The sequence below is a fragment of the Arvicanthis niloticus genome, chromosome 18 (assembly GCF_011762505.2).
Source record: "Arvicanthis niloticus isolate mArvNil1 chromosome 18, mArvNil1.pat.X, whole genome shotgun sequence".
In the NCBI taxonomy this organism is placed as follows: domain Eukaryota; kingdom Metazoa; phylum Chordata; class Mammalia; order Rodentia; family Muridae; genus Arvicanthis; species Arvicanthis niloticus.
The window spans coordinates 43,477,158-43,490,387 of NC_047675.1; the positions used below are offsets into that span (position 1 = coordinate 43,477,158).

Consider the following 13,230-nt stretch of genomic DNA (forward strand, 5'->3'; position numbering starts at 1 on the left):
AATATACACATACATATGCAAAGGACCCGTAAGGTTAAAATAAGTTGCCCTGTCAAAACTATATGAGACAGAAACAACCTTCAAGGATGTCACTGATTTCCTTTGCGTCGACAATCTACTACCAGACATGGGGCTTACCCTTAAGAGTAGCTTGTATTCCCCAGGGAGACAATTGGAGAGAGCTGCTGGGTCCACTTCTATCAGAGCTGGGACTTGATCTGGTGCAGACCTGTGCGGGCCCTGTGCACGCAGCCACGGTCTCCGGGTTCACGTGTGCACCGGTCCTGTTGTGTTTAGGCCTTGTTTCCTCAGAGTGCGCCATCCTAACTGGATCTTACAAGCTTCCCACCTCCTGTTCCTCAGTCTTCCCTGATCCCCGAAGGCAGGGATGGTGAAGACATCCTGTTTGGGACTGAGTGTTCCCAGGTCTCTTTCCCTCTGCTCATTGTCCAACTGCAGTTCCTTCTTTGTTATTCGTTATCATTTGCTATAGGAGGAAGTAAAAAAAAAATACTAAAAATCCAGGCATGGGATTCCTTCCCCACCTTAGACCATTTATGTTCCTAAATGAAAGACACAAGTAACCTTTATAGTTTTAAAATAGCCTTAGCAGCACAATAGCTGGGCAGCTGCCTACCCTTCATGTTGTTAGAATCTACTTCCCTGTTGATAACCCCAAGTTGTCACTTACTACTTACTATATTCCCTCTAGGTTGCTCTTAACCCAAGAGAACCCACGTTCTCTTGGCCTTTTAGCCCATGGTGGCTCTCCTTCTCTCTCCGGCTTATTTATTTTCTTCCGTCACAACTTGTTCCTGCCTTTCCTCCTCTTCGCGGTCCCCCTCAACCTGACCTATGTATCTTCTGCCCTGTTATTGGCTGTTGGCATCTTTATTCACCAGTCAGAACTAACTTGGGGGCAGGGTCCCAGGGGCTATGTGTGGACTCCAGGTCTAGCATTACAAAAAGACAAAACCTTGACCGGAAGCTTCTTTGGTGATGGCTGAGCAAAACATGACCTATAAACACAGCAGAATATCATTAAGAGGCGTTTACCACTAAGGTCCTACTACTCTATTTGTATACTAATACTGTATCTGTGTTAGTAGTATTTGGTTTTATTCAGGTCCTTGGCCTACCTGGTCTCCAGTTTTGGCCACCCAAGCAGTGTTGGGGACATGGAGTGAGTCTTACATCAGATATTGGTTGGTTACACCCATAAGCTTTGTGCCACTATTACACTGGAGCGTCTTGCAGGTTGGTCATCATTATAGACAGAAGACTTTGTAGCTGGGTTGGTGTCTACCCTTCTCCTTTGGCAGCACACAGTGTGCCTTCCAGTATCATGGACACTAGTCCATAGGGGTAAAGGCTCTAGGTAGGCACCAGCTCCACTCGTTCGGGTTCGGTGAGTTGTGTAGGTGTAGTTTTCAGCAGTAGAGCCTTGACATCAGCTTGTGAAGAGCGACTTGGCCACAGCCTTGGTTGTTTGCGGGTTGCCCATGGTGTATCTTTGGCTAACTCCTCGGTTAGATGTGACCTGTTCTTGGCACCGGAAGCTTCATTTGGTGATGAGAGATGTCCAGATGGGCCTCCATCCTCCACACCATTTGGCAATTCCATTCAGATCGACTTCATCCATGTATACACTTTAGGATGCTTCTACTGTAGTTAACTATCCAACCCCTTCCATGGCCCTTAGTTTCCACCCTCCCCATTTCGCCCTGTCACCTCCTTTCCTCCATCTATAACTATATATTCTATTTTCTCTTCCTAGGGAGATTCATGTCTCCCTACCTCCACTCCCTTACTCTCTATGTAACCTCTGTGCTTATACATATTATAACTTATCGAAGACTTAATAGCTAACACCACATATAACACACACCCTATTTGTCTGAGGGCTCAAGATGATTTTTTTTTTCTAGCTCCATCCATTTACCTGCCAATTTTACCATTTCATTTTTTTAAATGGCTGAGTAATATTGCATTGTGTAAATGTACTACATTATCCATTCAACCCGCTGATGGACATTTAGGCTGTTTTCAATTTCTCTCTATTATAAAGCAGCAATGAACACGGTTGAGCAAGTGCTCTTTTTGCAATGCCTGACATGTTGAGAATTCATTTTCTCCATGACCCTTCTCTCTTCTACCAAAACCTCAGAGAGCTTGCCACGAGCCAGGGAATGCCATACTCCCCCTCCCCGCTCCACATTTCCCTTTGGGAAGCCTGAGCCAGCTGTGGGCTCCAGTGTGCTGCCGTGTGCTGGTGGTCTTGCTACTGGACCTCAATGTGTTTTCTGGCAGGGAACTGTTGGTCTGTGGTGTTCTTTTGGCTGTAAGGATTAACATGTTGGCAGCTTCTTGATTGTCAGTTCCTGGAACAGAGGTGACAGCTTTCAAATGGGGCAGGAAGGGCAGGAGGGACAGGACTGGGGGATGCCCTTAACAGCCACTGTAGTTCAAGAAGTGAAAATTGCTGAATTTATAACTAGGCATGGTGGTGCACACCTTCAACCACAGCACTTGGGAGGCAGAGGCTGGCACATCTCTTGTGAGCTCCGAGCTAGTCTGGTCTATATATCGAGTTCCAGGGCAGTCAGGACTCAAATGAATGAATGGATGGATGAGTGAATGAACGAATCTATCCTGAACTTGACCCCTAGGTGAGAATACTCGCCTTCCTAGTATGGTGGTTTCTCAAGCATTCACGATCGGGGTGAAAGAGGACATAAAAATAAGGGAAGCAAGGCAGGGGGCAGAGAGTGACTGACGGTAGTTGGCCAATGACCCAGTTGGCCAAGGGTACTCCACTCTCTAATAGAATTTCCTCATCCTGAGGCTGTCTTATATCTGAAAGGGATAGATAATAAAATAGTTTCCATCTTGAAAATAATTTTAAATGTTAAACTAAAAAATACAGTTTTCACTTGAACCTTCAATGAAGCCCCCCTCCAGTCAATTCCATGTTCCTTCTGTGGTGGAAAGCCTGGGCAGGAACCTTTTTATAAGTTCCTTTCTGTACTGTGGCTGAGTGAGCAAAATGCTTAAGCCCTCACTGGTCTTAAAGCGCTCTTTTTCAGAATGCACTAAGTACAAGCCAATGTATCAAAAATAAGACCAAGATGCTAATAAATCTATCAAGATAATATTCCTTTTGGTATGATGGTGTACCAAAACGCCCCATGGGTCTGGGGGGATGGATTGGCTGGTAACGTGCCCACACGCAAGAGGACCTGAGTTCTGATCCATGACACTCACATAAAAGCCAGGCATACCAGTGCTGAGCTGTCCGGGCAGGGCAGGAGGTGCAGAGCAGAGGACTCCTGGGGCCTACTGGCCAGGCTAGCCAATCAGTAAAATCCAGGTCTGTGAGAAACCCTGTCTCAAACATAAAGTGAACGTGAGTGAGAGAGACATCCAACATTGAGCCCTGGCTTCTACACATACATGTGCATACACAGCAATATACAAATGTGCATGCATGTATACACACAACAGCAATATACAAATGTGCAGGCATGTACACATGCAAGCACACACACATACCCTCAGTACAGATCACATTTAGAGGGAAAAAAGAAAGCAGTATTGACTTCATTTGCTTCTTTCATTTCCTATGGTTGTGTGTGTGTGTGTGTGTGTTAATTCACACCCCGCCCAAACTCCCAGACTTTGGTATTGTTCAGATTCGGCACCAGGATATTCTTTGTAGATGGTCCATAGAGCATCTACAGTTTGTCCAGTAGATGGCAGCAGATCCCACCTCATACAGCAGTACAAACTCCAGGCGTTGTCACACATCCCTCAGATGACCATATCCTTTGAGAACCACTGGTCTAAAATGAGATTCAAAGCACCTTTCTATATTAGATTCTGCCATCAAGTAGATTGGCTATAAGCTCTTTATTTCTCCAGTATCTCCAATACATAGATGGGACCCATTTACCCCTCAGGCCAGTCTCCCTTCACTTATAGTCTCCCTTCACTTATGTCTAAATTATTCGCTTAGGCTCCATTCCCAGATGCAGAATGAGTGGGACCGGATAATTTAGCAGGGGTGGTAGAACTGCAAACCTAAACCTTGAAGACAAGGAAGCTAGAAGAGGCTTTGCTGAGTCAGACTCCCTTCCTCTCAGCCCACTGCGGCGGGTGGGCTTCTTCCTCAGTTGCCTGGGGAAAGAGAATCTCTGCTGCCCCTCTGTGCCTATAAAGCCCACCTGCAGGCTGTTCGTGGGAAAACCAGGCAGCGAACGTGGCTGCGGGAGGCAGGCAGTCGGACCGCACTTTGAAACCGTCCTAAATAAATTATTAGGAATCACTGACAGCAGAAGAAACGGATGTATTTGAATGAAAACTGTGCTTAGCTAGGCTTGGCTTCCTTGATGAGAGATACATGTTACGTTGGGGATCCCACTGTTGAGTGAGGGAAACTGGGAGTGGGAAGGAGGTTCTGAATGGAAAGTCCCCTCTTGCGGGTCTGGTCCTTTAAGAGGAAGCCTCCAAGTTATGTGTAAATTTCATCTCAGTGGCTGGCTCCTGAGCCTGTATTTAATTGTACATCTGTCACCTGGTTCTGTACCACTTCCAGCTGCCAGTTGGCTTTTCCATCCATGCTGGGATGAAGGCCTCTCTCAGAGGCTGTCCAGGCCATGCGTGCAGTATGCTAGGCTTCCCCTCTGATATCCAACCTTGCTGGATTTGTCACTATAACCTCTGGATGCGAGAGCCAGCAAGACTTTTCTGAACGAGGGACTTATCCATTGAGGGCCCTGATGGAATTTTCTCATAAAGTATTTGTTGAAATAAAGCTTAAAGTGGCAGAAGTCTGTCAATAAATAATTCAGAGGTGGCCCTTTACATACCACAGTTGCTTTACAGACCCTTAGTTCCTTTTTTTTTCTTTTTCTTTTTCTTTTTTTGGTTTTTCGAGACAGGGTTTCTCTGTGTAGCCCTGGCTGTCCTGGAACTCAGTCTGTAGACCAGGCTGGCCTCGAACTCAGAAATCCGCCTGCCTCTGCCTCCCAAGTGCTGGGATTAAAGGCATGCACCACCACTGCCCTGCGGACCCTTAGTTCCTTACCGTGTTTGCAAAATATATGTTTCTAAGGAGTATTTTAGCACTATAATATTATTTGCTGTATTTAATTTGGGTAGCAGGGGAACAAAAGGAAGGAGGTTAAAAATAAAAACCCCATAACAGCCTGCTCATAGCTTGTTGTCTCCTCTGCCTTGCCTTTTTTTTTTTTTTTTCTGCACGTGATATTGGTGAAGTTGGATTCACACATGTGTGCCCCTTCCCCCTCTGCAGCCGGCTCAAAGAAGCTCTTCTCTGGCGTGTGATTTTCAAAGCCCTGCATCCACAGGTCCCTGAGTCACTCAGTCCCGCTTCTGCCGCTGGGCGCTGTAGTTGGTGGCAGAGTGTTTTCCTTCGTTGACTTTGTAAATAGTAGAGATCTTCACGTAACTTTTTTTTTTTTTGATTAAAAATATCCCCTATGGGCTAGATATTTGGCAGTAGAATCAATAGAACAAAGAATATAAAGACGCTACATTTAAAGGGGGGCAGTGGTTTTCAACCTGTGGGTTGCAACACCTTTGGGGCTGAATGACCCTTTCACAGGGGTCAAATATCCTACATATCAGATATTTACATTATGATTCATAACAGTTGCAAAATTACAGTTATGAAGTAGCAACGGAAATAGTTTTATGGTGGGGGAGTCACAACAACACGAGGGACCGTGTTAAAGGATCACAGCATTAGGAACATGGAGAACCACTGCTTTAGGGGAAATGTTTTCTGAAAGTCAGGGCTGGGCTTTAGGTCAGTCTTTACATTTAGAGGAGGGGGGTCTCTGCCCAGGTGACCTGCTTTTGGGGAACAGAACAGACTGTGGAACTTACATACATCCTGACCATCATCAGAGACTGAGCTGGTGTGGTACCTGGTGGGGAAATTTAGAAAACCAGTTTCCCTAAATAGCCTGGTTTGGGTCGGAATATGCTTTGCTCTGGGCTGGCAGGAGAAAGGAAGAAGAAGTAATGAGAACCAGGAAAGCCCAGCTTGTTGGTTCTCCAGCTAAAAGCATAGCCCAACAGAAGTGGTTCTGTTTTAGAAAAAAAGCTACGATGCATCGGTGGCTTTGGAAGTCATAAGGAATAAAGACACAGAGAGCCACCCATGAGGTAGGGAAAGGGCGTTGCATACAAATCCAGAGTCCCAGAGGAGGGAGCATGGAGCTGGTCTGGAAGTTTTTGAGATTGAGAATGGTTTTTCTTCTACTGGGGAAGGGACCTGGAGACACAGGTTAAAACCTTCCTGGTGTCTTAACCGGGTGAAGTTTGGCCATGTGCTTGCCTTCCTAGATCCATTGACAGGACATAGAGACCAATCAGGCAAAGCCACAAGCTGTAATGAGAAACCAAGCCTAGCACACGTAGAGGAAGAAAGGCCCACTGTGTAGCTAGGGTGGATGGTGGGCAGTGGAACCAGTAGATGAGGTCACAGGCACTGTGGGGAACTACCTCGTGGAGCCCTGGAAAAGGATCTAGAACTGGGAACAAAAATGGACTCCGATCTCTTAGGTAATGAAAATCTCTGTGAGTTTGAGGTCAGCCTGGTCTACAAAGCTAGTTTCAGCACAGTCAGGGCTATATACAAAGAAATCCTGACTTGAAATACAAAACAGAAAAAATTCAATAAAAAAAAAAAAGGTGCCTATGTTTAAGGCAGTACTTCAGAATCTAGAACAACACCATTAGAAAGGGAGATTGTTGAGAAAGTGACAGGCTGGGACACTCTTCAGGCAGTTCACAGAGGGACAGTCTCTATAGGTGCATTCATTTGGTTCAGTGGGATGAATAGAAAACGGCCGATACAACCAAACAAGCTTGAGCGTATTTAAGGTAAAGTCTAGTATTAGACTTGTCCTCATTAGCCCTGGAGACTGAAGGAGGGACAGACATGCCAGCTGCAGACTGGCAAGGGGAATGAATGAAGTGTTCAGTCCCCACCTGTCAGAAGAGCAGGACAGTACCGATGCCCTCGTGGGACCAGGGAGGTGCTACTGTACAGATGCATTCATGGGGCTGGAGAGATGCCTCCCTTGGTAAAGTTGCCTGAGTTTGGATCCCAGTACCCACATAAAAGCCTAGCTACATGGAAAACATCTGTAACCCCCAGTGCCTTCTGGGAAAAGTGGAAGAGCAGGCTGATCCTTGGAGCTCACGGGCCAGGTAGACTGGTTAAGCTCCGGGGTCTGTGAGAAACATCATCTCAGAAGTAAGGTGGCCAGGCATGGTGGCGCCCACATTTAATCTCAGCGCTGGAGACAGGACTACATTGTGAGAGATGCTGTCTCAAACGTAAATAAGAAAGTTGAGCACCACGGAGGAAGATGCCCAGCGCTGACCTTTGGCTCCCATGCACACCCACATGCACAAATGCCTTGCTGAGTTTACAAGAATTTTACTGGAAGCAAACCCTTATGTAGCCCCATATATACACGAAACTTCTAGATGATAAAGCGGGGAGGCGGGCACACGAGGAGATTGTGTGGTATAATTGCATCTTATGGAGACCAGAACACTGGTTAAGCTTTTGTGATGGTATCGAGTAAGGGTACACGAAACACGAACACCATAATGAAAAATCCTGCAATCTGAAATAAAAAATAATCAGCCCCCAAAGCAGATATAATAAAGGACCTAAAAGTTTTCACCTCTGATGACAGGGACTGGGATGAAAGTGTTCTGCAGAGGGAGACTTCTTTCTTGACGTAAAAGGGAAATGACGTTTTCATTGGGATTGCTCAAGTCACAGGACTCTTGAAACACATGCATCATATAAGGGCAGTGGGGAGGAAGTCACCACCAGAAACTTACCCATGAGAATGAACAGGAACAGATCAGGACAGGAGTTTGAGTGCGTAGTAAGCACAATGATGTGGGCAAACACTAACTGGGCATCTAACTGGGCAACTGGGCTGGACTCTGATTGGGGAAGGAATCTGACAGTCTAGGGTTTAAAAAAAAAAAAAAAAGAAAGAAATAGCCTAAGAACAAATCACGAAAGGCAGGAATTACACAGCTGGAAATGGATGGAAGAGGACTGGGAAAAGCAGTAACTTAAAAGTAAAACTAAAGACGGCCAGGCACGGTGGGGCAGGCACACTTGGAGTCCCAGCTACTCGGCAGGCAGGAATGCCCAAGCCCGAAGTTTGAACCACAGGTGGAGACGCTAAGAAATACACAATACTACAAAGTATCGAGGAATGGAATATAAAAAAGAATGTTTAGTTACCAAAGGACCTGACAGTGGAAAGCTCGTGAAGTAAAAGCTAATTGAGATTCAGGACACAGGCAATTCTTTGAGCCCCCTGAGGCACTCGGTGGGTAAACATGCTGGTTTCCAAGCCTGATTACCTGAGTTCAAATCCCCAGGACCCGCAGGGTGGAAGTAGGGAACTGGCTCTGCTAAACTGTTCTCTGACCTCCACGCTTGCCCTGTGGCACATCTCTTGCCCCTAAGTCAATAAATGGAAAACTGTAAGAATACGTTTTCATAGTCCGGGTGAGCCAGTCAACACAAAGATAAGCCCACAGTACATTGACTTCAGAAATAAACCTTTGCCTTCTGCAAACGGATAACAATCTCGTTACTTCGTTGTCTTGGGAACCCTTATGAACTTGACAGTGTCCGGGGTCAGAAAGCAAACCTTCCTGTTTCTTTAAACAGGGTGACCTCCTTGGGTTGTTATCTGCCTGTGATACCATAAAGTTGGACAGATGTTTAGAATGCTTGGTATTTAAGAATAAGAACCCCAAGTGCTGGAGAGATGGCTCAACAGTTAAGAGCACTGGCTGCACTTTCAGAGGACCTGGGTTTGGTCTCCAGTACTCACAGGACAGCTCACAACTGCCTGAAACTCCAGTTCCGGGTATCCATGATCCTCTTATGATTCCATGGGCACTAGACATGTGCACACAAGATACTTGTACACATACAATAAAAATAAATCCCGGGAGAACAACATTCTAACTAAGAGGCCAAAATTACTTGAAAATCACTGATAGAATATATGCCACACCTAGGCAGGCAAACCTTACTTTCCCATACTTCGTATATGTTGAGAATTTTGAAAACTGAGTCAACCCTGCATGAAACCCTTCATTCAGACTTTCCTTAGCAGCTCCTGAGAGCGTTGTGTGGCCCTGCACCGTCTGAATCTATTTCTAATTTTTGGCATGTGGTAGATTATTATAACCACCGTGGAGATCTGTGATCTCTGATCTTACGGTTGTGACTGGTTAGGGGTACTGTAGGCCGCACCCATGTGAGACACTGAATTGGTAAATATGTATGTTCTGACCGCTTTGTGGATTGATCAATATCCTTCACTGCTCCTCCTCTAGCCTCTTATCCCATGGGACACAGTTAAGAGCACCAGTAAATAAAATGTCCCAGGGACAGGAGTTGTCACATGTCTGTCACATTAGATCAAAGCTAGAATAGGTTCATCCCGGGAAGGAGTATCAAGAGCAGAGACAGGACAGAAGCCAGTCCTTGTAATCTGTTAAGCTGTGAACACTATGGAAAGGCTCTTGGGGGTGGGGGGCAAGCTACTCTTATAAGCACAGACAATGAGACATCTGATTTCAATATGGAGAAAGCGCCAGCCGCCTGGGTAGAAGATCAAGGCGACCACAGCATTCACTGAACGGAAGTCCCGACTCGCCACAGTTCTTCGAGAAAGCTACAGGAAACAAATGACAGTTTGTAGGTAGGCTCGTAGCCTTTAAGGAAAGAATCTGCTCCAGAGCATCACAGTGGGAGATGAAGCAGAGGGTGCTGATGCAGAAGTGGCGGAGAGCCGGCAGAGTCACTGGCCATGTGACCACAGATGAAGGAGGCAGTGTACTACAGTCTCAGAGCAGATGAAATAATCTCTTGGAAGCGATGGTGGATTCCGTAGCTATAGAGAGACGTCAATGCTAAGCTTCAAAAGATAGCCCGCCACGGGTAGGGGCTAATGTAGCTGCTGGCTATATGTGAAGAGCTAGTTTACCGTTTTAAAAATCCTGGGCCCCGAGGATTATCTTAAATCCACTCTGCACTCCGAAGCCTAGGTGACAGCACATCCATTTATGACATGATTTACTGAATCATTTAAGCCCCGCCATTGAGACCTCAAAAGAAAAATTTCCCCGTTCCGAGTATCGCTGTGCATTGATGGTGCGCTGGTCACCCAGGGGCCCAGTGGAGATGGATGGCAAGATTCAGGTTTTCGTGCCTGCAGATGCAAGATGCTTTCTGCTGCCCACATATCAAGGGGTGATTTTTGACTTCTGAGGCTTATTATTTAGGAAATGCATTTCCTAGAGCAGTGGCTGCTGTAGTTATTCTTCCCAAGGAGAACTTGAACTTTCCGGAAAGGATTTGCTCTTCCAGAAGCCATTTAGAACATCAGTGAGTCTTGAGAGGTAAAAAAAAAAAAAAAAAAAAAAAAAAAAGCAAGCAGCCCATAAAAAGTTGATTCCCATTCACGTGGGTGGCTGGTGGAAGTAACTGTAGGTGAGCTATGGTGGGAAGCCGAGCCAGAAGACCTGACTCAGCAAAACAGTACAGCAGAGGTTCTCTACCTTTCTGATGCTGCGACCCTTTAACATAACTCCGTATGTTGTGGTGAGTCCTAACCATAAAATCATTTTTATTGCTACTTCATAACTGTAATTTTGCTACTGTTATGAATCATAATGTAAATGTATGTTTTCCAGTGGCCGTAGGTGACCTCTGTGAAAGGGTTGTTTGGTCTCCCAAAGGGGTCGCAACTCACAGGTTGAGAAGCACTGCATTACAGTCAAATGGTAACACTGGAATGGAGGAGTTGTGTCTGAACCAAGAGAGAGCATCTCTGGAGAAGATGCTGCATCCTCCTGCACTTGTAGCTACCCACAGAAGTGTGACATAAGATAACTGAAATTATGCCTGTGTCTATGTGCATGAGAGAGCAGGTGCTGGATCCCCTAGAGTGGAGTTACAGGTGGCTGTGAGTTGCCGGATGTGGGTGTTTGGATCTGAACTCAGGTCTCTGGGGGCTCAGCAAGAATTCTCTCTCTCTCTCTTTCTCTCTCTCTCTCTCTCTCTCTCTCTCTCTCTCTCTCTCTCTCTTTTGGTTTTTCAAGACAGGGTTTCTCTGTGTAGCTCTGGCTGTCCTGGAACTCACTCTGTAGACCAGGCCGGCCTCGAATTCAGAAATCCGCCTCAGCAAGAATTCTTAATGCCTGGGCCTTCTCTCCAGTTCCCACCTTGGTTTTTGAGACAGCTTCTCTTACTGGCACAGAAGTTACTAATTAGGGTAGGCTGGCTGGCCAGTGAGCCCTAGAGATCAACCTATATTAGCCTCCCCAGAGCTGATGTTAAGTTGTATCACTCCGTTGAGGGTTTTTACATGGGTGCTGGGGATCACCTGCATGCTTACAACCTAAGCTCTTATGGACCAAGCATCTATCTCTCCAGCTCTACTCCGCCTTTGAAGTCCCTTGGATGATACTGTCTGCTCTACCACCCCTGTCCTCACCTTGTGCCATCCTTTCTTCCCTGTGAACATATGCCTGTAGAGACATCCATGAACATAGGTAAAAGCCAGTGGTTGATCTGACCTAGTGACAAGTGGATTCAATTCAGAAAGGCACACGGTGCTCTTGTGTTTCAGGGTTTCGTAGTAAAGGGCCGTTTGGAAGCCCAAGGGCTGTAGCAGCTGCTAGCTTCTGCTATGGGCGATGGTGGTCAAGCAGAGGCTGGGGGCCACAAGAGAGACTCCAAACTTTGGAAGGAAGTTATACAATGTAGCAAAAGTCACCGGACCTCCAGGAGTAGCCCCGGTGGCAAAACCTCTGCCCCTCCCCCAAGCACTCATGGGAGACACAAGACGTGTCTCCCATCCTGGCTTGGAAAATGTCACTCACAAGGTTGTTCTCCCCCACCCCGCCTCCAGGAGAGTGAAGAGGAACTCTATTCCTCCTGCCGCCAACTGCGGAGGCGGCAGGAAGAGCTCAACAATCAGCTCTTTCTATACGACACACACCAGAACCTGCGCGGAGCCAACCGTGATGCCCTGGTGAAGGAGTTCAATGTTAATGAGAATCAGCTGCAGCTCTACCAGGAAAAGTGCAACCGGAGGTAGGTGTAGCCATAACCCCCCAACTTCCTCCAACCCCCAAAGTCCTGGAGCTTCTAGGAGTGACCTTGGCAGCTGGGGCTCCCTGACACCCTCAAGCACCCGCCCTTTCCCTCAGATAGAACTGTTTTCCCCACGGACACTTTGGTTTAATAATGAGGTTAGCTGGGGAGCACCAATCAATCGTTCGCTGTGGCTGTGCTGGGGATCAAACCCGGAGCCTCGACGGCAGGGCAAGCACTCTCTAATTAAACTACTCTGACGACAGACTTTCAATTTGTCCTCATTGAATGGTCAGCTGTAGGCTAAATGGTTCAGATCTGACATGAATTCTCCCCAGGGGAAGCTTCTGGTCATGCCCCAGACATGGAGTGGGTGGGAGAGGCAGCCAGTGGTGCCCCATGTTCCCGACCAAGTGTCAAATGAACTAGCCTTCAAAGAAGGCTGCTGTATGAGCTCCACCCACCAGGTGTGTTCTCATCGGATCCTTAGAAGAGCCACCATTGCCCAAGGAGGAAGTGGACATTCCCCAAGCCTCAGGGGTGTGCTAGGAGCCCAGAGCCTCCTCCACTCAGCCACTAGTGACCTGCGAGGTGGGGTGGGAGTTAGTCACTGATGGGACTCCATCTCCTTTATTTCAGGCTGAGAGAGAAGAGAGTAAGCAACAGCAGGTTCTACTCCTAGAAGCTGTGTGTGTGTGTGTGTGTGCGCGCGCGCGCGCGCTTGCATATGGTGTTCACGAGTACATCTGGGTATGGGAGAGCCTTATAATCAGCCCCCAGGAAGAGATTCATCTGTGACATTCATCGTCCTCTCTCCGAGCCACTCACTATAGAGATGACATTTCTGAAGATGACCCTATGGGCAAGAGGAGTTGAGACCTTCCTATTTTTTTTCACCTTGGACAACTTTCTTAACTTATACTCCTGATAGAGGATTCCCTAAACTGTGTGCCTCACATTTTTTCCTCCCCCGTTCTCAGCCCCATTGAATAAAGACAACAGTTTCATGACGTTAAGCATTCTATACCTGATTTATACAGTAA

General features: G+C 46.7%; 1 protein-coding gene across 1 annotated transcript in view; it reads left to right on the top strand.

Annotated features, from left to right (window-relative positions):
* Plcg2 (phospholipase C gamma 2) overlaps positions 1-13,197 on the top strand; it is a 131,746-nt gene extending 118,549 nt beyond the window's left edge. The window contains exons 32-33 of the mRNA XM_034522442.2: positions 12,003-12,187; positions 12,827-13,197. Of these exons, the coding sequence (XP_034378333.1) occupies positions 12,003-12,187; positions 12,827-12,869 (228 nt within the window). The 3' untranslated portion in view covers positions 12,870-13,197. The remainder of the gene's footprint in view (positions 1-12,002; positions 12,188-12,826) is intronic.
* Positions 13,198-13,230: the final 33 nt, after the last annotated feature.